The 23706-nt window shown below is 41.1% G+C and overlaps 1 protein-coding gene across 1 annotated transcript in view; it reads left to right on the top strand.

Moving 5' to 3' along the window:
* The window catches only part of WDFY2 (WD repeat and FYVE domain containing 2), a 59646-nt gene that overhangs the window by 32611 nt on the left and 3329 nt on the right, over positions 1-23706 (top strand). The window contains exons 3-8 of the mRNA XM_059838973.1: positions 3096-3169; positions 10002-10056; positions 16530-16680; positions 18094-18206; positions 19118-19244; positions 21135-21240. Coding sequence (XP_059694956.1) covers positions 3096-3169; positions 10002-10056; positions 16530-16680; positions 18094-18206; positions 19118-19244; positions 21135-21240 — 626 coding nt within the window. The remainder of the gene's footprint in view (positions 1-3095; positions 3170-10001; positions 10057-16529; positions 16681-18093; positions 18207-19117; positions 19245-21134; positions 21241-23706) is intronic.

Below are 23706 nucleotides of genomic sequence, written 5' to 3'. Positions count from 1 at the left end.
CATCAATACATTCTGAATGTCAAAATCATTAAATACCTAACGGTAAAAAAAGGCCAAGATTATAGATCTCTTCTGAGCTTAGAGGTAGAATTTCTCCTAATTGGGAAAGTTTTATGTCTTGCCTGTGGGTGATTCTGTGGTCAAAAAATTCTGGACAACACAGTGGCCATATTTTTGATCATCATCTCCAGCCCATGAGAAAGAACACTGAAACCTTGCTAATCTATTTCCTTCACACCAGCGTTGTCTCAACAGCTGATTAACAACAGAGCTCTGTAAACATGTCACCCTGGTTAGATGTGTACTCTTGATTACATGTGTAACCATGGTTAGATTTGTCACTTTGGGCAGAGGATTAAAAAAAACTGCTTAGCAGACGAATTTATGAAAGGTAAAGAAATTGCAGTCAAGAGTCAAGTAAACTTTTCTAATAAAAAAAAAAAAAACAGCAAAACTAAAACACATGAAAAGACCTAAATGCAATCAAAAACCCCTATTACAGATGTGGAATGGAGTAAAGGATTTATTGTACTGGTGAACAATGGTGTATCCAGTCTTTGAGGCAGATAATACACTGCTTGTCTTATGATGATTTTCGTAGCTAACACTTTGCTTTGAACAGGAGGGTAAAACAACTGCAATGCAAAACATGCCCCTTTGGCCTTAAACTGTGTCATGTTTAGGCACTTCAGAGGGGAGTCCCAGAAATTGCAGGGACAAAGTCTCTATTTCTCTTCTGATTCTGTCAGCCTCTAATGAAGGTGCCATGCTTTTGAGAGCTTGAAATACATAGTTAGGATTTCCCTCCATATTTCATTTTCTAAAGACAAAAAAATCAGTGTGTATTTGCCCTGTATTTAAGGAAAGACTGCAGCCAGACTTCTGCATCAGGAATATCCTGCTTGTCCTCCACAGCAGTTCAGATGAGTCTTTTTCCAGTCTGAAATCTAAATCATAGCTAGGTTCTTAAGTAGAGAGTCTTCAGAGTGCTGTTATTTTTCCTGGATATGTTTTGTAAATGGTCTTAAATATCTCAGAAGCTTAAGGTTTCAGGGTTTTTTTTTTTTTTCTTCCCCTCTTTTTAATGTGCCTAAGTGCTAATATACCTGAATATTGTCTTAATTTTACCAGAATAAGCTGCTGCAGTCTTGTTACAAGTGGCACGACTTGACTACATCAGTGTAGCTGGTATGGACATAATTTCAGTGCTGACATAATGCTTTTTCTAAGTGCACATGTTACTGAAGGGTTCCCTTGGGAAAAATGTTTATAGCAAAATAAGTATCTTTACACTGCTATGACTGTGTACACACAGGTCTGGAATTCAGAAGTTACTTCTTTTGTAATCATGTCAAGCAATTGCTTGCATCATTTGCTTCTGAAGTGTTTGGGAAAAGCATACTTCAAATAATTCTTTTACCTTAGGCAACTTCTGAGTGAGCTGTTCATTGCCTTCATTGATACTGGTAGCTCTTTCAATGTATGCCCAGTGTCCAGCATTTAAAAGCTGCTGTGTGATATACCTGTTCTGGCATTAAGTGTCTTTAAACTTATTTGATGTTTATTATGCTTAGAATTGGAGACTTTTCTGTCCATTTTTTTCCTACAACTCTTATTTTGCTACAGGCATAGAAGCCTCAATATAATAGTAATGCCCCACCTTTGGAAGGGATGTTTCCAGTTTGCCTTTTCTAAGCAAGAGGTACAGGAAGGAGCAGTTTTGTCACTGTTACTAAGCCTGATTTAATTGTTTCCTTTGTGTCAGTTTCTTTGAACTGAAGCCTTTTAATTGATTCAGTTCAGTCACCCCTTCCAGGAAAGAAATAAACTGAGAGGCATGCCTGGATGTGGATTGGATGGGCTTGCTGTTTGTGGTATTTGTCCTCCAGGAAACATTTCAAGAGGGAGTCAATACTGAAAGTGAACAAGTTTTATTACAGTCAACATTGCCTCTTCTTCATATAGCTTTGCTGCCAATTGAACTATCAAGGAAGATTTGCTAAGCTATGGGCTGTTTAGTCCTAAGAGGGACATTTCACAAATTAAGGTACTGGATTACAGTACTGCAAAAGAGAGGACTCCAAGTTTGTTAGTAACACAAACATGCAAGCAATCACAACGGACAGTGGAAACCAAGAGGGGCGAGAAAAGCAGAACTAAAAGTGCATCTGACTGTACTCTATATTTATCATAAGAATATGGTTTATAAAGCTTTATAACTCTTACTGTTATCCTAGCTGCAGTTGGGAATTGCTCCTGAAAAATAATTCCTGAAGGTTTCTGTTGGGACAGCAGGATTCCCAGCTGCATGCTGTTGTGTTGGGTAGTAAAAGCAATACCTGCTTTCTGAATGTAACTTCACACATTTTCAATTCAGCCAAGCACAGCTCTTGAATTCTTGCTAGGAAACCTGGTTTTACCCTTGATACAAATCCTGCCAGATCCTTGAGAGAGCATACTGTGACCATCTTGTGTACAATTTCAGGATAATTCCTGATATTTATTTGAGTAATATCAATGTAATAAAGCAATGGCTAGTTTTTAGATAAAAACTTATATTTTGACCACAGTATGTGATACTGTCATAGTTGCTGTCTATGATGGAATTGGAGTAGGGGACAGTTGAACTCAGTCCTTAATTTTAGTTGATATGTTGATTCCTACTGGGAAATTTTCTTACTGCAGGTATAGGATGCAAGCCTCTGACATAATGTAGTGTTTTGTTTTATTGTCAGCACAGTTCAGGCAAATGTAAAAAACTAAATTATTCAGCTAAGTAATCTCTGATTTATACTGAAATGTCAAGTGCCTCTTATATCAAAGCAGCACCATTGCTCTTATATGAAAGGCTTGTTTACAGATAACTAGTAAGAAAAAATTAAGGAACTGGAGCAAGAAATAGCTATTTTTCCATGTCCTAATAGGATAGGGTTGAATGAATTTCAAGAACACTTTTATTTTAATGCTTGTCTATTGGTAGCTCAAAATGCTGCACAGCATCATAAAGCATGTTAGCTAATTTTAGGCTTTCCAGAGCTTCAAGAAAATGAGAATCACAGTTTTGTTAACTTCATCAACATGTTCATTTTTTTCAGCTCCATGTTCATGCATGTCTTTTAACCCGGAAACCAGAAGGCTGTCCATAGGTCTAGACAATGGTACAATCTCAGTAAGTACATCCAAAGATTTCTAGTTGAAATGCTTCCTTTTTGAGAAGTTTCTGTGTGATGATGTGGTGAGAATATTTTTGCCTAGTGTTTGGGAGACAGACTTTTTAATGATAGTGGAAATAAATCTGTAGTACAGAAAATGCTAGATTATTAAAAATTTTATTCCAGCTGCCACAAAGAGACTGAGTGGGGTTTACCATATTTATTGGGCAAGTCAACAAGCTGTCTTAATTTGCATATCTCTTAAAAAATAACACAGAAAAACAGCTGTTTTATTAAATTTAAGTGACTTGTTAATTACATGATAGCAAAGTTTTCTGAAAGCAGCAATTAAGAGGAGGAAAAAATCATCTTCTTAGAGGCAGAAGGTGGATTTCTGCTCCATGTCTATCTGCTATTCCAAACTTCAGATTTTGTTTTCCTCTCCCTTCAGAGGAGTTGCTTCTAATTGACAGTGAGGTTGCTGGGAGATTTGGTTTATTGACATCTGAGATAGAGACGTGTGGAAAGGAAGTAGGATATTTAAAGAGGAGTGTGTCTTTTAGATCTATGGTAGAGGGTAGCAGTTTACCTTATTAATCGGATTTTTCTTGTGGCATGATGAATAAAAAGCTGTACCACTTTGGAAGAGTGGAAGAGTCATGGGTCAGAGGTATTTTTCACATGTGCCTCATCAATAGATTCCTCTTCCAGTTCAAGATCAGTTTACCATCACTTCAGATTTTTCTGCTGTTACCTCTGCCTTATGGGCCTTGTAACTGAATGAGTGTTTTCAGGCTGATAGAAGGGGCAGCTGTCTGCACTAAAGCCAGTATGGTGTTTGGGAAAGGCGATGTGACCCTTTTAGCTGTTGCCTGTAATCTCCATCAAAGATGTCAAGGTTTTGACCTATAAAGCTATTAATGCCTAATAGCAGAGTTTTGTGTGCCTGTAGGAGGTTTTTCCTTTTGTATCTAGGAGATGGGATAGATTCCAGAGAATTCTCTGCACCTCTGAAATTCTCTCCTTCCCACTCTGAAATAGCTGAAATTTGCTGGTCCTACTAGGCACTTTTGTTTTCACCAGGCCTTTGAGGAATGTGAAGGCAACTGTAAATAAGGTATTTAAATACTCTGGCATCATGGGAGGTGTGTCCTTCATCTTGGAGGCATTTTGTTTTGAAGAGTCAGAGGATGCTTCAGAGTAAATGGGGTCAAATATTTTCCATTCTGAAGCTAAAAAAGGTAAATGAGATATGCAGGTGATAAACCTACACGTGACTTTGGATATTTATAGGTTTGTATTTCCACATCTAAGGCAGATTCTATTTGTTGCTAAGCTGGGTTTTTCTTTTCCCATTCTGGGTATGAGTATATAGGAAGGGGGAAGTGCTTGTCTGTGTTGCTTGATTTAGTCTTCTGTAAGCTGCAAGCACTTGTGTGGTAGGGAAAAAATGCACTCCAAAAATTTCTACAAAGGATGAAATGTTTTCATCTGTAGGAAACCTACGACTTGTAAGAGTAGCCACAACTGTAATGTGCTGCTAGAAGTGGTGGGGATGGGAATGGATGAGCAAGGGGAGCCCTGTTTTCAAATCCCAGAAATACTGGGGGATAGAGAACACCCCCAGATACTTGAACAGAGGTTACAACCACCCTCTTGAGGAAGGGATAAATTTTCTTTCCTGAGCCCAGCTATGATGATTATTTTAGCACAGGAATACATAAGCAGGGCACATTGACCCCAAAATAAGAGAACTTACTGCAGCAAGGTGACCTTAGTACCCTTATTTTAATTTCCTCAAAGGGAAAGTACAGGCAATTTGTTTGAGCAGCTTGAAATATTTGGGAATTAGTCAGCTGCTCCACATTAACACTTTTGTAATGCCCAGCACATTTGGCTGCTGGGTACAGAGCCAAACAAAAACCCAAACAAAAAACCATCCAACCATACCAATAAAACCCTGACAATTATTCTGTGCCTTCACTTTGGGTAAAAAGAAAGGATTCCTGATAAGGGCTGTGAGCTGATAGTCATGAGAGTGACACATAATTTCAAATGATTGGTTTTTTTTACAGTGCAAGGAAGTACTTTCTGGTGTAAATGGAGATAAGAAAGTGGAACTGCCTTTTTTTATTCTATGTGAAATTTTTGTAAGCTGTAAGGATTTTGGTTATAAGTGTGGCACCTCAGGAATGCGTATTCTGCATTTTGAGAAGGATGGGCAGCACTGTTGGTACAGAAAGAAGTTCCAGCAAAGCCACCTGAAGTGAGCTTGTATGGCCACCTCTTTTGTGAAACAAGGCAGCAAGTTCTGCTTTTACAGAGAAGAAGAGATTGTTTTTAACCTTTTGTCACTTCTCAGCACGGGGGCTGCACAAACCTTTGTGCAGCACAGCACACCATTATCTTGAGTAAAGATTGTCTAGCATCTTGCTTGAAGAGTGGTGGCACCTAATGTAAAAAACCCAAACTTTCTGTGATCTGCCTTTTTTACAGTTGGCAAATCCTTTTTTGAGAGGAAATGACATCTTAGGGACTGCTTGAAATTCCTTTTGGGAGCCAAAAGACTTTATTCTGGACATAAATTCCTTGCTCAGAACTGGAAAAAACATACTTTAATGGCTGCAAGGTTCTTATGATAACACAAGAAGCAGAAGAAGGGTCTTCTACTTGCAATAAACAGGAGACTTCCACTGCCAAGACGAGACTTCTCACCTCTTTCATCCATTTGAAAACTCATTTCCTAAATAAAGTTAAATATTAGATTCTGCAGCCAGTAGAAGAGAGATGAATTGTCTTTGGATGCACGCATGTTAGTTTTTCTAGAAACCATTATGAAATGGCATAAATGTCTTTCTTCATTTTTGGGGAGATAGAAATGAGGGATGTAGTTTTTAGGTAGCTAAAGATGAATTAAATTTCTCCTTTTTTTGCTGACCATGCCTAAGTCTGTATGAAGCTGTTACATACTTTGAGCAGAGCCACAAGGACAGCAGGGCACCAGAATAATCCCTTCAGAATTTGTCCTTGGAGATGGCACTTATTAAGATAAATTCATCTTCCACCTCATCTGATTTTGCAGCTGTCTACAAGTTTGACTAGGTCATTAACAGTATTTTGAATACCTGAGACTGAGTCAGGCTCTACCTGCGGATGTACAACCTTCCCCTCTATGTTGTGGGGAGTTTAGTGTTTTTTTACCTCAAGAAATGACATGAAATTATATAATAAATAAAGTGAAAATGCTGGCATTATTTATAGAGACTTGTTTTTTTCCCAACAGATATGGATGTAGTGTGTGACAAAAGATTTAAGAGTTTTCATTCACTTCCATTTCTGAAGCAGGTGTTTTTTGTTCTCTGGAAGACCTGAGAGTGCAGTCAGTCACTTGTGTTAACAGGATAAAGTCAAGCCTATAAAGAGATCTGTAGCGTGTTGTCAAAATGGCATCATCTATCAAAGAGCAGGCTGCAAATTCCCCAGGGTGGGAAATAGCCTGTGCATGGGTAACACATAACTAATATATAAAGATTATTAACTTAGAAATTGATTCAGTTGCTTTAGCAGAGTTTTCCATTTTGCATTACATCAGTTGGCATATACATGAAGCTCTGGGAAGGCATGGATATTCCTTAGTTCCTGGACCATGTCACCCAGCCCCATGGCCAAGGACTCTGAATTATTTAAACAGTATGCTAATACTATTTCTAGGATGAGGCTTTATAGCTCTTGAGTCTTTTGCTCGAGAGAAGTTTGTGGTGGGTGTATGTGTTTCAGTATGAAGGGGGTATGCTACACAAAGGAATAGTTGTGAGTCTTTGTACATCAGTGGACAGCTAGATTTTGACAGTCTTCAAGAATTCTCGTTTGTGCTTTGTGAAGACTTTCATGGTACCAAGTTGCTGTTGTAATAATAAGCTCACCTGAAACAGGCAAGAGTGAGCATTAACGTTTTGACAAAAGGGTAGTAATGTAGCTCCAAAACCACCTCTGAAGGATGAAGAGTGATCTTGCCAGAAAAGTTGTTTTTAATCCCTGCAAGGATGGTGTTTGATTTTACCACCCTGAATGCTCTGATGTGTCCCAACCCCTCCTGTGCAAAAGGGTTGCACAGGACTCAGAAGTCTTTCTCTGTTCTGTTAACAAGCACTGAGTGAGCTGTGTAGGTGACCCCAGCTTTTCCAGCTCATTAAGAAGAGCCAGAAGCTGCCTAATGAGAACTGAGCGTCAGCAGCTCTGAGAGGAGCAAAACATCTACGTAGGCAAGGATAAAAAAAACAGCTTCTGCTGGTACAGTGTTAAAGAGATGTAGTCAGTGTTTTTGTAGTGCCGATTGCACATTTTATGTGCAATAGGGCATGAATTTCTTGAGCAAGGCGCCCTGTGGTAAAATACCTGTCTAGTGACACAACTAATGCATTTGGCCTGAAGAGGGAGAGGGCAATAAATGCAGTGGAAGAACACGAGAGATTGTAAAGGGGAGTGGGGAGACCTGCAGAAAGATTTAGAAAATGCATCACAAATTATCATGTTCTTTCAAAAAAAATTATATGCAAGAAGTCTTTAGGGGGAAAAAATTATATGCAGTATTTAGGTTAACTGAAACTGTGTTTATCTTGTACTATATTTGTCTTTATTTTGGATGGAGTAGTGTATTGATAGTACATAGCTGTGGTTTATATTAAAAAATACAGTGGTAATCAATACTTGGATACACCTTACAAACCACACGTTTGATTTATTGTATTATAATGGAGATATTCAAAAGCCTTTTCAGTCTTCCAATGAAATTGTGGGGCTCTTTGGATCACAAAACAGAATGGCAACATCAAATCTGTTGAGAGAAAAAGGCAAATAAAAATGAGCATGCAGTCCAATCTCTACATCCCACCTGAAGTCACCAGCATCTGTGTGCCACTGCAGTCAGAGACAAGGACAGCCAAATTGGTGGGAAAGGCAGATGTATCTTCCCATCAGGTGTTGCAGCAATTAGAGCAATTTCTCTTTAGGAAACAATAGCAGAAAGTTAGCATTCTAGCACAGGGTTCTGCTTCAAATTGGCTTTGTAGTAAAGCATTTCATGTGGTGATACAATATTCTTCAGGCAGTCGTTAAGGAAAACGAGTTCCCCTGTTAGTTGTTGGAAAGGTATAGCAGGTTTTAAACTTTCTGTGGTTTGTAGAGCTAGGGTGACCCTGTTATAGAAATCCAGCTGACTTAATTTATTTGTTACTGCTGTTAAAGTAACACTCCCCACTGTAGTCCTCAGCTGCCAGAGAAACCTTCTGGGAGCTGGAGCAGATTAAGGAAAGGAAGATAAAGCAGAGAGCAATTTAAGAGAATGTATTAGTAACAAATTTATGAACAGAAATATAGAGAGCAGAATACATAGCTGCCTCAAATCACAGTTGTTTTTCTGAAAGCTGGGATCTGTAGATGTTCCACAGATGAGCACCGTAACCTCTCCACCTTGGTGCCAAGCAGTAGATGTGATGTGTTTGAATAATTCTGGTGCTGAAGGCCAGGCAGATTACCTGCAGTGACCTAACAGAAAATACAGAGTGACTTCTTTTTAAATTGTACTTTGGAAACTGAGAGGAAATACTGGCTTGTTGGGGTTTAGAATGTCTTTTGCTCTTTTGCATTAAACACTTGGTTTGCCTCACACATAGTCTGTAGGCTTCTGAAGTCCAGTTTTCTCTAGTGCTTTTGGCATGTGCACAAGAACATTTCACAACCATATGTTTATCAAATTCGCTTATCTTGTGTTTGTAATGTTTATTTTAGTTTTCCATCCTATTTCAGGTTAAATGAGTTAGGTTTTACTTCTTGTGTCCTCTAGGCAGATTAACACAGGGAGTTGCTGTGTAGTTTGCTATAAATTATTAAAATGATGTGGTTTTACACTCCTTCATTTTTTCTTTGTGTTTCTCTGAATATGTGATGTATGTACACAGATACCTGACAGCTCTCTGAAAGGTACTTCATGTGGTGCTGCCACAAAGCCTACCCTTGGCTTGGGTGTTTCCTCCAGAGAGATGTTGCAGGAGTTTGGTAGTGTCCATTCTGTTTCCCCAGTTTTGAGTAACTTTCCTCTTCAAAACAATCTGCAGGAGCACCTGGGTGGTCAGTGAGTTTAACCAACTGACTTTTCCAGGAGCTGAGGCTGCCATGCTCAACATTTCTCCATGCAAAAGCCATACTGGAAATTGAACAGCAGCACCAAGACAACAGAGCCTGTCCCTATGGGTGTGCTCTTGCCTGGATGCAGAGAAGTTTGGGTTTCTGTTTGTCTGAAGGACTGAGAGGCTTTTTAACAGAAACCTGAAATGCATTCCCTTCCTATGTTGGTACCTAGCCTGGGCTGAGCAATTTGGAGGGTCTCTTGCATATTTCATTTCCTGAGTGTTCAGGCTGGGGTGTATTTAGTGTGTGCACACACATGGATACAAATGTACATGTGGGCACACACAGCTGTGCACAGGGGCAGGTGTCTGCCCAGGCAGTCCTGAGCAGCAGGTGTTCACCAGGTCTCAGGTTCCTTATTTTGTGGCACCTCAGCTCACAGCCAGTCGTTTCTGTCAGCTTTTTTGATTTCTTTTTTAATGGTTCTTCTTTCATCCATTCCATTCAAAAGCACTCATAATATTGTCTTTGGCAGCTTTAAAAATTGAAATAATTTAGGTTTTTAGGTACTCAAAATTATTAAAGGTATAGATAAAAGTATAAATAGGGCTGGGGTTGTGAGGAAGAGAGAGCTTATCTAGGTACAGTATTCAGATGTAAACAGCCTCAAATGCTTTACATCTCTAAGCCCTGTTTCTTTTGTTTTTTCTTTCCCTCCCTCAGGAATTCATTTTATCAGAGGATTACAACAAGATGACACTAGTGAAAAGTTACCAGGGTAAGAACTATGACCCATGTTAATTGGTTTGTATTGTCATTAATTTTTGTTAATGTTTTCTTAAGGAGTATGAATGGAAAAGTTTCCCTTGCAATGATATATTTTTTTTTAACTCATGTAAATGGTGGACTTATCAATAGTTCTATACTGTGCTTTGTTCTGAGATTACAAGAATTTTAAAAGAGCTGTTTCATATTCTGTTTTTCCTTTTAAATGCTCCTTTGGAATATCACAGTAGACAGCAAACTGCCCACATTTGGGGAATAGGAGTTTTAATTTTGAATCTTCAGCAATCCAGTATATCTACTGAAACAACTTAGGGAACTAACCCATCTTTTAAGACTGAAACTTTTGGGGTTAGTCTGATTATATTTCAGTAGCTATTGTTTCCAATAACCACAATATTATCAGTGAATACCTCTCCTAGTAAAAATTTGAGAAATGCCAGTCCATACCTTTTCTAATTAGAGTCTGGTGTTCACTAATGTGATGTTTTCAGAAACCTAGTTATTTATCCTTTTCAAACCTCTAAAGGACACTGTTTTTGACAAGTATTCTTATAAAAGGAACAAATACATATGACAATTTATTCTTATATATTTTTTGTTGCTAGACTAAGAGGTGGTATGATGTTATATGGTATCATATATTATATACTAAGCATTACATTTCTGTATAGAAGCCTCTGACATGGTAGCTTGACATTTCTCACATATATTTTAAAATATGTTCCTACTCATATATTTTGAGTTTTCTGCCTTGAAAGATTGAGAGGGTAACTTAAATCTCTAAATGGAGGCTCTGGGGATCACTTTGTAACATCTGAATTTTAAGGTATGAAGAGAATCTTGATTTCTGCAGAGCATGGCTAACATATGAGTGTTTCATGAATGTCTGGTGTGTTGTAAAATTAAGCTAGAATGCCTGCATTTTTTCTTAGCTTGTAGAAACTGAAAGAAAATATCCAGTGATGATAAAATATTTATATAAAATATTTATATTTATGAATCTTAAATGAGATTGCTGCAGTCTGACTGTACAGGTGTTAATATCCAAATTTGTGATTGCTCTGCAGTCGCCAAAGTTTAATGCAGGTAAGTTTAATATTTAAATGTGGTGACATTAAAGAGGGTGTGCTGGGGTCTTTTCTTCTGTAAATGCATATGTTCTCAACATATGCATGAGGACAACTTTCTTGATGAGTTCTTCAGGGAAAATGCTGAAAATTTTTTAAGAGGGGAATGCATTTCTTGGCAGTATTTCAGAAAAGCCTGTTGGCTGTGACAGCCCACTGAAGGTCTGGGCAAAAATGCTCATAAAATTAAAAAAGGAAACTGGAAGCTGTTCTTTGTGGCTTTCTGCAACATGCCAGATGTGTTGCAAACATTAGAAGAGGCCTTTGGATAGGAAGATGTCATGGAGAACCTCCATGGGTTGTCCTGGAGGGAAACCCAGGAGCTCAGATTCCCCAAATATTGGAGAGCAAAGGATTCCAGTGAGTGTCCACTGTCACTAACATCAGTGGAGATGTGGTGCAGCTGACCACACTCCTAACTAGAGTCACCTTCTTCCTAGCCTGTCTGGGAAGGTTTTTCATAGGATTATAGAATGGTTTGAGTTGAAAGGGGCCATAAAAATCAGTAAGTTCCAACCCCCCTGCCATGGGCAGGGACACCTTCCACTAGACCAGGTTCTTAAAGCCCCGTCTAATCTGGCTTTGAACCCTTCCAGAAATGGGGCATCCACAGCTTCTCTGGACACCTTGTGCCAGTGTCTTACTGCACACACCTGCACAATTGCAGTGTACGGTTTTCTGACAGTGCAAGGCTGGAAAAAGAAAAGAAAAAACCCAAAGAGATTCCCCACTGTTTTCAGGGCACCAATGACCTGGGGCTGCCTGCTGCTCCACAGCACAGTGCCTCCCACCACCCCCCTCCTAAAAGACATGCTCCTGGATTCTCCACTCTCACACCAGGTGCTGGTGAAGGAGTGTAGCACCCTATCTGTCACCAGAAGATCATTTGGTGCCCTGGGCCCATGCTGGAGATCTGGAGTGCTGGGGAAACATAGCAAAGGTGAGGTGCTCTGTGAGCTGCTGACAGTCACAGGATCCTGCAGTTCCATTGGTCCACACCAGGAGCATGAAAGTGTTTGGCACTTTCATGCTCCTCTTGCTACATTTGCCTCCAACCAGAACACTGGATCTGGGCTTACCAGTGGCCTCACTGGGTCCAAAGTCCAGCTGGCGTGCAGCAAGGAGGAAAGAGCCACGTTTTCAAAATGCTGCACAGGAGAATATGCAGGGAAGAGCAGTGTAGTCCTTTGGGTAGGTATATCAAGATCCAACAGAGATGCACCTTCTTCACATGGTCCAGTAGGACACCCTCCACAATCCTATCCCTGCAGTGCATCTTTCTAACATGGGCATACTGAGTTTTGGGGTTGGCATAAGCATCTTGTTAAAACCCAGGGCAAGGAAAATTTAAAATTAAAAAGGAACAGGTGGTTTTGTTGGGTATGGTGGCCTTCTAGTGGTTCATTTGCTAAAAGTCTTACTTTAAAAAAGTTTTGCTTAAAGTTTTCAAGTAAGACCTTAATGTTCTTCAAAAGTATTTTAGGGGGAGTAAGTACTTTTATTTGGCCTACAAAGTGTCTAAATAGTGATAGTAAGTAGCTTTAGCTGAATCATGCTGGCTGGTTTTGTGTTTGCTAGCTTTGTAAATGGTCAGCAGTGCCCTTGTGCAGTGACTGGTGGGCTGTTGATCATCTCCCACAACAAGGCATTATTATAAATAGCTGAGTCTGCTGTAGTGGTTAAAGGACATTTATTGTGTCTTGAAAGGCCATGAATATGTTGGCCACATGATCTTCTGGTGACAGAGAATGACAGCATGTGGATAGGCTGTGCTTTGGTCTTAGTAGGGGTGTGCAGGCAGGTCTGGTGGCTTATGGAGCCTGGCCTTGGCGATGTACATGGCTGGGCATGCACTGTGGAGGTTTTGCTGCAACACTGTGTCTGGGCTTGTGAAATCTTACTTCTTTAAAGGAATCTGAATGCAGAGATGGGGGATGTGACGCAGGCTTAGTCAGGACTCCGGGGTGGGTCTTGTGGCATTGGCCTCCTGCGGGCACTGACTCATTCCCTTGCATGAGGAGTAGTGCAAGCATTTGATCAGTGCCATTTGGGATGCCCTGGGAAATTAATTTTTTTCATTGTGTGTCTGTCTCCCATATCATTATCCCCATTCTTCAGTCACAGCACCAGCTGAAGGTGTAGACAACCTCTGCTCTGTCCCTGGGTAGCTCCTCCCACATTCTTCCAAGAAACCTTTCCTTTGCCTCAGCAGCCTTGGATTCCAGCCCAGCCCCCTCCAGCCCCTCACAGGCTGGTCCATATGGCTGTTGGTGCTTCCAATTCTTTATGGCCTTCTCTACTCTTCTTGTAGCTGGACCATTTTGTTGTGCTCCCTCTGGATGAGATAACAGCTCCTGGTTCAGTGTTTTGCTTTATTTATTTATTTATTTATTTATTTATTTATTTATTTATTTATTTATTTATTTATTTGACACATGCTTTTTCTGTCTAGCCAGATTTGTGGACCTGCTTCTGCCCCACGCTTTGTGCAGCCTGCCTGTTTCATGGGTGTCCCTCTGGCCCTCTGCTTTCAGGCTAGCTCATGTCATGCCCTTATTTCTGCTTTCCCATAAGCACAACTTCTTCACTTGTGCTTTTCTTGCTCATGCTAAGCTTTTTTTTCTTCCTGGTAATTTCCATCTCTTTTGGTGTTTGTTCATACTTTTTACTGTAACTCCTCAGAACAGCTTCTTGCCCAACACTATGTGGCTGTTCACTGGCCATACTTCTCAGACTTTTGTCTTTATGCACAGCACTGACCCTCCATTTCCTTTGTTGACATCTTGCTGTGCACCTCCTGGCTGCAGCTTCTTTTTCTTGGCACAGCCTTTCCATCCTTTCTCCAACCTGCTCTTTGCAGAGTGCTTGCTGCTGCATTCTCATAGAGGAGAGCAGCCACCCTGCTCTCTCTGCCCTCCAGCTGCACATGGACCTGTGCCCTTCTCCTCTCTGCTTCTTTTCTCCCTTCTGTACAGCATGATTTTTCCTCAAAAATGGCTCTCTTCTCATTCTGGCTTACACAGATCTGCTCTTGCCTGGTGCCTGTTGAGAGTTTTCCTGTGCTGTGACCACATTCTCACTTCATCCCCCATCTCCATCCTGCTGTTGTTACAAATGAGCAGCTTTGGAATTGTTTGCTCCACATTTTTTCTGCATAAAAATGGTGATCAAATCTTCAATACGTGAAGGGACAGCTTTTTGTTTGCTGCTTCAAGACACTGAACCTGTGTTAATCCTAGGGCCCAGACCCCTTCCTTGCTCTTCTATCAGCTTCCAATCTTCTGATATTTTGCTTCTTTAAGCCTTATATGAGTCAAATTCCTTCTCAACGACAAGTGACTTTCTATTTGCATTTGTCTTCTCTTTGCTCTTTTACTTAGATGATCTACATGGTGCACTTTGACTTGTTTCAGATATATCTGCCATCAGCATGTGTGTGGTGGCACCAGCTAATATGTGCAGGTGGACAATAGAGTGCTAAATTGAAAACTCTTTTTAGGGAGGGAGGATAAGCAAAGCTGTCATGTACACCCCACCCACCTCTTGGCATTTTTTTATGTCTGCTCCTTACTTGCCAGAAAGAGCTGCCTCAGCATCCATAGGCAGTACTTCTATCAAAAATTACAAGCCCCCTCTTTTAGAAGTTTTAGGAGGTAGAAGATTTAGGAGAGTTGTGTGGTGCCAACTATCCTCACAACCAATTTAAATCATAGGAAGCTGTCACTAGCAGTAGCATTTGCCACATGCTGAGAAAAAATTCCTGGAGAGGCCTTGAGCAGTCTGATCTCAGCCAGCTTTGCACATCCTGTGGAAATACATGGGTGTGTCTGTGGCACTGATGGTTCACACAAGCTCCTGGAACGTTTGTGAGCCCCTGAGGTGCCTGTGGCAGCAGTGGTGTCCCTCTCCAAGTGCAGCACTCCACTGGCTGGTGCACGTGTTCCCAGAGAGAGCAACAGATGGCTAAATATATGCATGAGCCACCCAGGGGGCCACTGAATTTCTTCCCAGAGAAAGCAAGGGTAGAGAGGAGACGGGATCTATTTGAAATAGTTCAAGTGACTCCTGGATAGTCCCCATTCTTTAATCTGGAATGTAAAAGTGTGTGGAAATGACAGCCAAAATCTGAGGTCTTCTAATGGGCACAGGTGAATCTGGGCACACTTCACACTTGACACTTTGGTTTAGCTGCCAGTCACCAGTATGGCAAGTTGTGTCAATACGTCTCTTGACTTTTCTGCTCAGGGAATCTCAGTCTGAAAAAGAAGTGTGGATCGGGGCTGGTGTTGGCTCTTGGCAGCCTTCTCTTCTTTCCGATGGGTGGTTCTCCCTTATGGGGTTTGAACACAGCTCTCAAATATGCTGCATATTTGTGTAGGGCAGACAGCAGTCTTCCTGTACTGTTCTGAGGTGATTCCCTGCATTTCAGGTGGAGGCTTGGGGTTGGTTTTTAAGCTTCTAAACATATTCAATCTTTTTTTGTGTCAGCTTTTGCACAAACAAATACAAGCAGTCTGTTTTGTGTGACATATGTTGCTGCGTCTTAGAACAGTAATAAGGCAGCAGGGCTGTAGATTGAGGAGTATGGCATTCACCATTAAGTTACAGCTGGGAATAGTTCTGTATGTCTTTCCAGCCACTTGTTTTATTAGAATATCAGCTCAATCAGCGCTTCATGACCAAGCCCACTGGTCATTCATACAGAAAGCAAGCATGTGTTCCCTTGTTTTAATGAAAACCTTTTTATGGCTTTATTTTGGTAGCAGTAGAAGCTTATTTCTTCAGCTGTTTTATGCATCTACCATAGCTATGATCTTTTCTTTTATTTAAATTTTATTCCAGTAACCTTTTAATGCCGAAACTTCCCTTTGGTGCAGCATTGTGCCTGTACTGTAACTCTTTGTTTTGCTGGGCTGCCACAGCCTGGATCCACCAAAATTTCACAGCAAGAGGAGCAGCAGTGTAGGCATTTTCACTGCTGTCAAAAAACTAGCTCAAAAGAGGTTTAAATGGAACTCCAAGTCCATTCCACAGTGGCAGCTTTCTTAGTGATAATACAATGATGGAGGGAAGACTTGTGCTGCTGCAGAAGATAAATGCAATAGGCATGGAAGGAATTAAGTCTTGCTTCCACTCTTTCTCATGCAAACACTGAGCAAGCAGAGCAGGGACCTTACAAGCTTCCATAGAAGCTGATGTCAACAGGATTATTAAACACCAGCTGCTCCTGCAGGGAAGTGTGAGTGAAGGAGTTGGGTGCAGTTGGTGTTTGCAATGGTTGTCTGCCCCCGTGCTCTTCTCTGCAATGTGATTATATGTCTGTCTGCTTAACTTTCAGCTCATCAAAGCAGGGTCATCATGATTCTGTTTGTCCTGGAGATGGAGTGGGTGTTGAGCACGGGACAAGACAAACACTTCACGTGGCACTGTTCGGAGAGCGGCCAGCGGCTGGGCGGGTACCGCACCAGCGCAGGCGCCTGCGGCCTGCAGTATCCTTTGCTGAGCTCTCCCTTCTATTTCTGCTCTTGGGCACTCAAACAGCCCTTTTAGCTTATTTGTCTAGCTGTCCTCCAAGTTTTGTGCCCTGTATGGATTCAGTGCTTTGTGAGAGAAACTGTTATTTAAATCCAATTAAAAAAACTGTCAGTTCTCCTTGCTTTGTCTCCTTAATGCATTGTGGCGTATTTAGGTCTAAGCATTTTTGAGCACCACAATGGGTGATCTGCAACCTATTGTGGTCTGCTATCATAATAAATATGGATAGGGCCTTCATTTAAACATGCAGTGCATGCTTTCTTCAGAGAATTAATGGTGGTAAAAGTGGGTTGGTGATCAGGTCAGAGTGCCTGTGTGTATGCATGGTAAAAATTAAATTACTTTAATATAAAATAATGAGCACTTGTCCTTCACTCTGGCACTGCTCACTGTGTATTGGGAATTTGGGTTAACTAAAGAGTAAATTACTCCAGAAATGGCACTCACGTGGCTTATTCACATAGAGCTGCCCCAGCTGCCTGACAATAAAAGAAATATTAATTCAGCTTTATTGCAAATGAAAAGGGAAATAGAAAAGTATGAGCTCTTAGGCTGAAAACAGGGGTTAGCATAGACAGACTTTTTAATGCCCCAGAGTGTATGTGGTATAGATGATGCATGTTTTGCTAGTTCATGAGAAATGATACTAGCTGAAAATTATTGTTTCAAGATGGACTTGCTTTATATTATCTGGTAATTCAGCCAATCTAAATGGCAGAAAGACTGAACTTACTTTCTAATTTATTGATAAATATTTTTGAAAGCAAGATGCAAGAATTTGCCCTGTGTTCCCTAAATATCACTAGAAAACAGCCCATTTTGACTGATTAAAACTTTTGGAGGACAATTTAATTTGGGTCATCTGATTATGATGGTGGAGGGCAGTGGAAGCAGTGGAAGGGAGAATCACTGGCAAATACTGCAAAAATATTTGGCATAACCAGGAACAGGCTTGGAGTTTTTATGTTCTGCAGTGCCCTGTGTGCTTAAAATCAGTACTCCTTTGTATTTTGTATAATTTTGGTTAGGGAGAGAGTAGATACCATCCAACTCTAGTACTTAAGTTACAAAGCCTGAGGAGACACTCTTATGTTCATGGTGAAGGGATACTTCAATGGTGTTTCATAACAGAACCACGAATTGTATCCTAGAATAGTCTCATTTTTTCTTACCCAGGGATACTGCTATTAACACGTATGAGTATTATTAAGATGAACAGGTGCCTGAAAGTACACTCTGAATACCTCCTTGAGACTGGAGCACTATTCACAAGATTGCAGTGTACTCATGTCAAAAGAATTAGCAAGTCATGAAAAGAATGCAAAGCTTGTGTAAATAATATCTTTTCCTCAGCATCTATCCTTCAGATTTGATGTGGAAACCCGGCATGTGTTTGTTGGTGACCATTCTGGTCAAGTGACCATCCTCAAACTAGAGCAAGAGTCCTGCAGCCTTGTCACCACATTTAAGGGACACACAGGTAAGGCCTCAGGAAGAGACCCAGAAAGGTGCTCAGGAAGGTCTTCATCTGTGTTCAGCATCATGGTGTTTTGGCTGTCCTGTGATAAGCTAGGATGGCTTGTGTCAGTGCTTAGCATGGAAAGGCTGTAGCTCTGAAACTGTTCCAGCAGTTCAGGGAAGCTGTATTGGTAAAAACAAGAGTGATCAGAGCTCTGAGCAGAACACGTCTATGGCAGAAAATGCCACAACTAGTAGCTGCTAATTAAAGCAGAGTGAGACTTGAACAAGTTGTAGTAGTTCTGGGAGGGAGAAAGGATGCTGCTAAAGACAAGATCTGTACTGACAGACGCTTCATCCCAAGTGGAAGAGGCAGAGCTTGGAGGCACTAAATGCTCGTTTCACTGCTGGGACTTGTGCCCCATCACCCTTTGAAAAGAGCAACCCTAGATATGATCCTACCATCTAACAGAAGAAATGCTGTCATTCCTCAGCATTTTTTCTTGATATCCCTCCTTCTCTAACTAAGTGCTAATAGCTCAAGATAGCACAATGTAGTTCAGTCCTTGTGCTAGGGTACTGAGAAGATGCCCATAGCATTCCACACTTGTTTCTTTTTAATCTTCTGGAAATTATGGAGATGGAAAGTTGTGTAGCTCCCACTGTGACCATTCTTCTTCCACACTTCACTGCTCAATGGGTTCACGTATGCAAAGAGCAGTGAAGCCCTGTGCCCACAGAAGAGCAGGATGGGGTTTCAGTAGTTTTTTTAGACTGTTATTTTTTCACTGGAAGGCACATGATTGCATAGTCTTTGCCAAAGAGATATGCATTTTAATCACTCCATAATTTTTGTTGTATCTTTATATTTAGCTACCTTCCGATCTTCCACTTCCTGTAATAAAATGACTGATTTGTGTGTTCCTATTGCAGGTGGTGTCACTGCTCTCTGCTGGGACCCAATACAGCGAGTTTTATTCTCAGGCAGTTCTGATCATTCCATTATAATGTGGGATATTGGAGGAAGAAAAGGAACAGCCATCGAGCTGCAAGGACACAAGTATGTTTAAAGCTCTTCCTCCTGCTTTTATTGGAGAAAAGCTAAATGCAGAAGCCACATCTGGAAACAAACAGCCCAAAGGTTACAGTCTTCACAAGCCTCAAGCTTGTATGTGTGACTCCCTGGGGTCCATATACAACAGGGATAATTTGCTTTGAGTAAGTTTTTCAGTGTTGGGCCCACAAGCTGTTTTAAGAGTCTGCAGAGGGTGGTGAAGGAAAGCACAACATCCGTATTCCTGAAAGTGTTATGCCAGAGCCTGTGCCTGTGTTGGAAAGAGGAGACGCCTCAAATGAGAACAGCTGCAGGGAAATTCTAGGGTTTTAGGTGTCAAGGTCTTTCCTTCCCCTAGAGGGAGCATCGGGCTTGGACAATTAATCCCTTTTTCCTCCGTGCTCTTTCATCTACAGCCTGAATTCGAAGTGATGTGCTTTTACCTTTAACCATAGCAGCCTTCACATCTCCTCAGTGCAAAGAGGCATCATCTTTGCAGGTACATTTGCATTGCCATTGGTGTCTTTGAAGATGGGTAAGCCCATGCTGGGCATTGATTATGCATCAGAACAGCTCTAGTGGCAATGACTCCTCACCTTTTAACTCTGGCAAGGCAACAAGTTGGTTTCAGAGTATTGGGACTGCATATATATATGGGACTTACATGCCAGGCTGAGGTCTGGAGAGACAAAATCCCATGGTGGCTTTGAGCTAACACTTTCTTACACATTCATGCTTTTTTTTTGAATGATGCTGCACTCTGCTGAGTGATTGGGATGCCTCTGGGATTTCAGAGCACTGCAGAGCTCTGACTGAAATTACCAGATCAACCTCATACTCTACCAGTGGTGTTTGCTAATGCATCACCTCTTGATTTATTGCTGTGGAAATTAGTTCTAATATGAAATTAGCCTCTGGACCTTAAGCTGTGAGATGGCTGTCAGCTAGAGCTGTGCAGCAGAGCATTCTACACATCCTGATGGTGCCTCTGGTGTCTGCAGGCAGGCACTGTGAAGGGTGGCCCTGTTGTCCCAAACTCTCCTGTGAATGCAGTCCCCTCTTCAGGTTCAGCCATAGGCACAAATAAATGTGTTAATATGCAAGTCCTTTTGGCAGACAAGACCAGTGGTGGTAGCAAAGGAAACCAAATCTTTGTGGATGATTTCCAGTCACAGTGTGTTCAGTTCCTGTATCTTCACAACCTTGTTTTTTTCCACAATAGTGTTGTACAGTCCTTGTTTCCCAGGTTGTAAACAGCCTGAGATGAGGCCTGAATTTTTTTCTTTTATGAAGGACTGAGCCCATCTTTGGGAGTTTAAGTTGAATTGTTCCTCCCATGTTGTTTTTTAATTAAAAGAAGAAATAGAAGCACCTAAATTTTCCACCTTACTGTGAGAAGGTTTAGGAACAATTTAGTGTCATTTCTACATTTATTTTTCAAACCCCTTATGCTTGTTAGTGTCAAAAGAAAATCTTCAGTAGTTTTTCAGTGACTCATTTCTAGATGTTGCAGAGATTTACAAAACAAAGTTGTTACTGACATTCTGCCAAGTAGGTATCTTACTGGGGCTGTGTTTTTGCATCCAGATGTGCCTTCACAAGCTGCAACCTTGTTGAGGCTTCCCAGTGCAGCTGGGACCTCCTATCCCAGGAAGAGAAAAATCAGTTATCAGAACAGGTCTTTGCTTTTGTTGATGCTGCCCAGATGAGCAACACTCATTCTGGTGCCAGTCTGACAGCAAAGACTGATTTGCATCTGATGGATGCCATGTGCAATGAGTGGTGGAGGGGAGCATATGGGCAAACAAATGGTTTGTACTGCTTTATTGATATTCTGTGCTCACTTGTGCAGTAGCCATAGGTGGTTCATTGCTAACTGTCTTGTTTCTTTCTCAGTGATAAAGTTCAGTCTCTCTCCTATGCTCACCACACTCGGCAGCTCATCTCCTGTGGTGCGGACGGGGGAATCGTCGTCTGGAACATGGATGTTGAGAGGCAGGAGGTAGGTGCTTAGTTCTTGTCAGTTTGGTCTGAAGCAGTCCTGGGAAGAAGGGGCCTTTCTAAAATGTGCAGCTTTCAACCGAAACAAGATCATTCCAAGCTTTTAAAACGTTTCTGGACATGCTCCAGTTGTTATACAGCAATTATGGCGTGCCTTTGATAATATGGTACAGGGGAAATCAGCTGGCAGAAATTTGTATTAAATACGCTACCAAATGGCTCTTGCTCATGATATTACTGCTCTGAAAGACATTCTGTAAGGAGGGGGTTGGGATGCGCTGCTCTGTTTTTCAGCATGTCATGAGAAATATCAGTTCAGATGTAAATGGATGGACTGATTGATTCATTTTGGTTTTAAAAAAGTAAAACAAGAAGGCTCTTGGTCATCTCTGGAAAAACACAACCCAGCACTTTTTTCCTTGATAAGAGGACATTTAACTAAGGTTTCAATCTCACCTGCTACTTGGTCTTGCTTCCCTCTGGTGTAACCACATAGAAGTGGGGTAAATGATGGCTTTACTGATCCAAACAGTAAGATTTCACCCACACATTCCTCATTGCTTTTGTGCTTCATGGCCAACAAATCTGAGCGGGTGCAAAAATGCTGCCCAGGTCTTTGGCACTGTGGGAGCAGCCCCCACTTGGCAATTTCTGACTCAGAGAGGGGGGAGTGAGCTCTGTGCTGGCTGAGTCAGGCACCAGCCCTGCTCAGGAGCTTGGCAAATCCTGGTGCCATGAGTCACAGCAAACCTGTGCCCTCTTCCTGCAGGGGGTAGGTCAGAGGAAGGCTTTTGGCAGCGTGGGCTTTCACCAGCTTTGCTGGTTCTCAAGAGTTGTGGCCTGCCTTGGATTGAGTGTGTCTCCCTTGAGGAAGAAAAAACACGAAGTGGAAAACTTGATTTTAAAAAACTACTGAAGTAGGCCTAGGCAGAAACTGAGCTCCCTTTTTAATGTGAATTAGCATTCCAGATGACTCTCTCTAATTGCTAATCCAGGGGCCAAGTATGTCATCAGCTCCTAAACTGAAACGAAAGCAGAGCAGTTTCCTCCTTCCCAACAGATGTTTCCTTTTTGCTGCAATTCAAACATCCAGAAATGAAAACCTTTATTTATTTGCTGCCTTCAAAAGGCTACAGTAAGGGTTAAGATTGGCTTGTCACCAAATAGGCAGAATGCTGTGAGAAGGCTGGTTTAAAATATAGAGGAGGAATATTATTAGCTAAATAAAGGCCGAGCAGCAGGTGCTAATGGTGCACAGCTTTCCCAGACTATGGCTATGTGGGCTTGTTCTTGTTATCAGCAGCACAACAGGGTGTTCTTGGTGCTAAACCACCCCCAAAACATGAATCTTTGAGATTTTAATATCAAACCTTGCTTTTGATATTAAAATCTCAAAGATTTTAATTTTTGAGTAAAGTAATCTAAGTAATCTAAGTCCTAGATTACTTTCTTTTGGATTTTGGCTTTTGTATCTTTGCTCTTATTTAAGGATTTTCTCCATGTGATACATGCTTAGTACTCTTTTTGTTGCTATCAGACTTTCCCACATGACTGAGATTGTGTTAGAGTCACTTAAGCCATTTTAGCCCTTGATTCTTTATTTTCAACTCAATTTTTAAAAAGCTGTAAGATGTTTGAAAGATGTTATAAGCTGTCTTTCTGTTTGACTGCAAAGTGGTTACTTGTCACAAACAAAATGTTTTCTTCATCTGTAGCGTTCAAATGCCCAAAAGATGGAAAGTTATACACAGAGATGTAAATCTGTAGGCATTAAAAAGAAAGACTGTTGTGGGTAGAAAAGACAAGGCTTTTCCCCAGCAGGATGAACTGCCTTCAGAATAACGGGCAGAAGAATATGAAACAGGTTATTGCTTTATTGCTGGGGGTCAAAACTATCCTGGGAGCTGAGGGTCTCAATCCATCTGAATTTACCTTTGCCTGGCTTTTCTATTGTTTTTAGTTCTTTATCTCGGCCCTGTTTCTTGCCATTTTAATTTGCAGCGTGTGAGAAACCAGTGGCAATGACAAAACAACTGCAGTTTGCTAATAGCACTTCCTCACAAAGTACTAAACAATATTTAGTGTTTATTTAACTTCATGGGTTGATGAAGAAGAAGAGCTTGGGTTTGGTTTGGGTCTTAGGCTGGTTGAGGTGAATCACATCTTTCTCATCCCTGTGTGTGTGATTTGTAGCACAGGCACCTCTGACAGCAGGAACTCCTCTTGGGCTGTTAAAGAAAGAAAGAATACGAAAACTCCTGACAACATCAGCATTTCCCATAACTTCCCTTTCCCTTCAGATGATTTCCTTGGCTACTGGAAATACTAATGGACCACAGCTCCCACCAGAGGCAATAGTAGATGGTAAATGCTGTCCAGACAGGACAGAACAAAATATTTTTATATAGAATTGGGTTGTTTCTGTGGTCTTATTATCAAACTCTTCTTCGTGATTTGGATGAGAACT

This window comes from Haemorhous mexicanus, chromosome 2 (genome assembly GCF_027477595.1).
Source record: "Haemorhous mexicanus isolate bHaeMex1 chromosome 2, bHaeMex1.pri, whole genome shotgun sequence".
In the NCBI taxonomy this organism is placed as follows: Eukaryota; Metazoa; Chordata; class Aves; order Passeriformes; family Fringillidae; genus Haemorhous; species Haemorhous mexicanus.
Note: the sequence above shows the minus strand (reverse complement) of the source record. Positions and strands in the feature narration are given on the sequence as shown.